At 63.5% G+C, this 2471-nt stretch overlaps 1 protein-coding gene across 1 annotated transcript in view; it reads right to left on the bottom strand.

Annotated features, from left to right (window-relative positions):
• The window catches only part of SHANK3 (SH3 and multiple ankyrin repeat domains 3), a 35477-nt gene extending 33249 nt beyond the window's left edge, over window positions 1-2228 (bottom strand). The window contains 4 exon segments of the mRNA XM_025051035.1: window positions 2-85; window positions 160-268; window positions 1790-1898; window positions 2026-2228. Of these exon segments, the coding sequence (XP_024906803.1) occupies window positions 2-85; window positions 160-268; window positions 1790-1898; window positions 2026-2228 (505 nt within the window).
• Window positions 2229-2471: the final 243 nt, after the last annotated feature.

Here is a 2471-nt window from a genome sequence, read left to right on the forward strand (position 1 = left end):
AAGTCCAGGTGGGCGCCGCCGTTCCGCAGCACCTTCAGCAGGTCCGCGGCGCCGTCCAGCTGGGCCGCAAGGCTCAGGGGGCACTCTGGGCGCGAGGAACGAGTGACGGTCAGGCCCCGGCCACCCCAAGGCCACGCCCTCACCCGCCGTGCTGCTCACCTCCTGAGTCAGGATCGTGGAAGTTCGGGTCCAGCCCCTTGTCCAGCAGGCGGGCCACCTTGTCTGTGCTGTGCAGCTGGATGTAGTCCATAAACTTCTTGAGGTTCGCCTGGGACACATGGCCGCCCCGGTCAGCCTGCACCACCCGACCGCCCCTACCTTCCGCTGGCGAGCCCCAGGCCACCCAAGCAAGAACCAGACCCGCATCCCCACACTCCCAAGGTGGCCTGTCCCTTCTCTGGCCGATCGTCCTCACGGGCTCACCGTGTGTCGGACGCCCAGCCCCAGGGCCCTTCTCCTCGCCCAGGGTCCTTGCTGTGACATGATCTGACTGCTTTTCGTTAGTTCACCCAGCTGAGCACAGAGGCCCCAGGCCCTCTAAAACACTCGGAGCACACCGGCGACAGAGAGGGCGCCGGGCAGAGGCGGCCTCCCCAGGCGGGTCAGAACCATGAAACAGGACGGACTGAGACTGACGGGAGGGACCACAGCGAGCCAGGGTGGGCAGCGCGGCCACTTCGGGGCAGGCAGGAAAAGGGGCTGCGGCGAGGGGCCGAAACGCCCAAACCCAGCGAGACTCAGTGGAGTTCAGGAGTCGCCAGCGTCCCGTGGGTCTCTGAGAACAGTTTTGGAGGACAAGTAACCGTAGGAGAAACCCAGAGTGACAGGGTCACACCAGGACCAGTGGAGGGACAGGGAGACCTTTCCACAAAGGTCTCTGCCAGCCACGGAGCCGCGTCCGCTGACCACCACGAGCTCCAGGGCGGCAGATAAATTTGGCATGGAAGCTCCAAGGTCACAGAGAAGCCACTAGACACAGGGGTGACAGTGGCCAGATCCTAGGCTGCAGTTAGCAAACGAATGTCCACTGGTCCACAGGAGCCTGAGGTGGGAGTTCAGGTCCACTCGTGGGGAGGGGCTGTGGCACCCACCCTGCCCCCCCCACATTCACTTGGAGAGGCAGCGAGGTGCTCCCCAAAGAGCATCTGGGGTCAGGCCCACCGAGCAGTAACTCCACCGGTGTGCCCGGGCACAGGGCCACAGAGTCACAGATCTGGGTTCAAGTCACTTGACTTCTCTGAGACTCAATATCTTCATCTGCAAAGTGGGGTAAAATCTGTTCCTCCGAGGAGAAGACAGAGGAGATGCCCAGCTTCAAGTGCCCAGTGCCAGCGACACCAGGTTTGACCCGCTCTGCCCACCCCGGCCGGCTAGCTCCCCCAGGTACCACGCCGGATGCCTGCTTGCTTCTCCCTCACCCTGGCTCTCACCAAGGCCTCGGGGCCTCTCACTCCACCTTACCAAGCCCGCAAGAGGGGTCAGCAAGAGTCTCATCGGACTGGAACTCACTACCAGACCATGCACCCAGCAGCCACGGTACCCAGAGTCTGTGGCCAGCCCTCCAGCCACTCTCAGCACCTGCTCTGGACTCCTGACCAGAGCAAACAGATGAGCCAGAGCTGCAGGGACTGTGGTCGGCCCCGGCCTGGAGTGGCAGTGCCAGTGCAAGGGAGGGCATCAAGGAGGAGCTTTAAAGGGCATTTTGACATCGTAAAACCCAGCTGAGGCCGAGGTGGGGGCCGGGGGCAGCAGGCACGGTTGGCGTCCCTGCTCGTGGCGGCCTCCTTACCTTCGTGTGGAGTTTCGCAAACTGCTTATCATCGATGAGGTTCTGGGCATAAACTCGTCTCTTGTACCGAAACTGCTCGGATAGAGAAAAGGCAGGGACAAGGCACCACCTGGGCTGAGTGCGCGACGGGTCCAGAACCCAGGGCTGCTCCTCCAGCCGCTCTGGCCTCACACTGCTCACCCGCCCTCCGTAAGGGAACCCTCCCCGCCAGCCCCGAACCGGCACCGGGAGCCCACACAAGCTCCAAGGCCACACTCGCCCAGCGGTGCGTGGCCTGCGACGGCCTTTCTGTCTCATTCTTGTCCCCAAGATTCCCTGGGAAAGCCCACTCCCCTTCCAAGATCTGGCCCAGGCTTTCCTCCCCAGACGCCCGCCTCTGCAGGGCTGCCCCTGCTTCCTGTGCTGCCACAGAGGCCCGGGTTTCGAGCTCAGCTGCCATAAACACCTATTTCATTTCATACCCTCAGCCCAAACCGTGAGCCTGTCTCTCCAAGCCTAACTGCATGAACGGGTGAGCGAATGAGAAAGGGTTACGTCTGCCTCAGACTCGGCCTCGGCGGGGAACAGCTGGGCACACAGACAACGCGCTGCTCACCCCTCACGCTGCTCACGCCCGCGGCCCGCAGAACCAGGCTCCGGGCTCCCACCGCACATGCGGGCCCGGCACCCCGCTCCCGCCCCG

The sequence above is a fragment of the Pteropus alecto genome, unplaced genomic scaffold (genome assembly GCF_000325575.1).
Source record: "Pteropus alecto unplaced genomic scaffold, ASM32557v1 scaffold118, whole genome shotgun sequence".
NCBI lineage: Eukaryota > Metazoa > Chordata > Mammalia > Chiroptera > Pteropodidae > Pteropus > Pteropus alecto.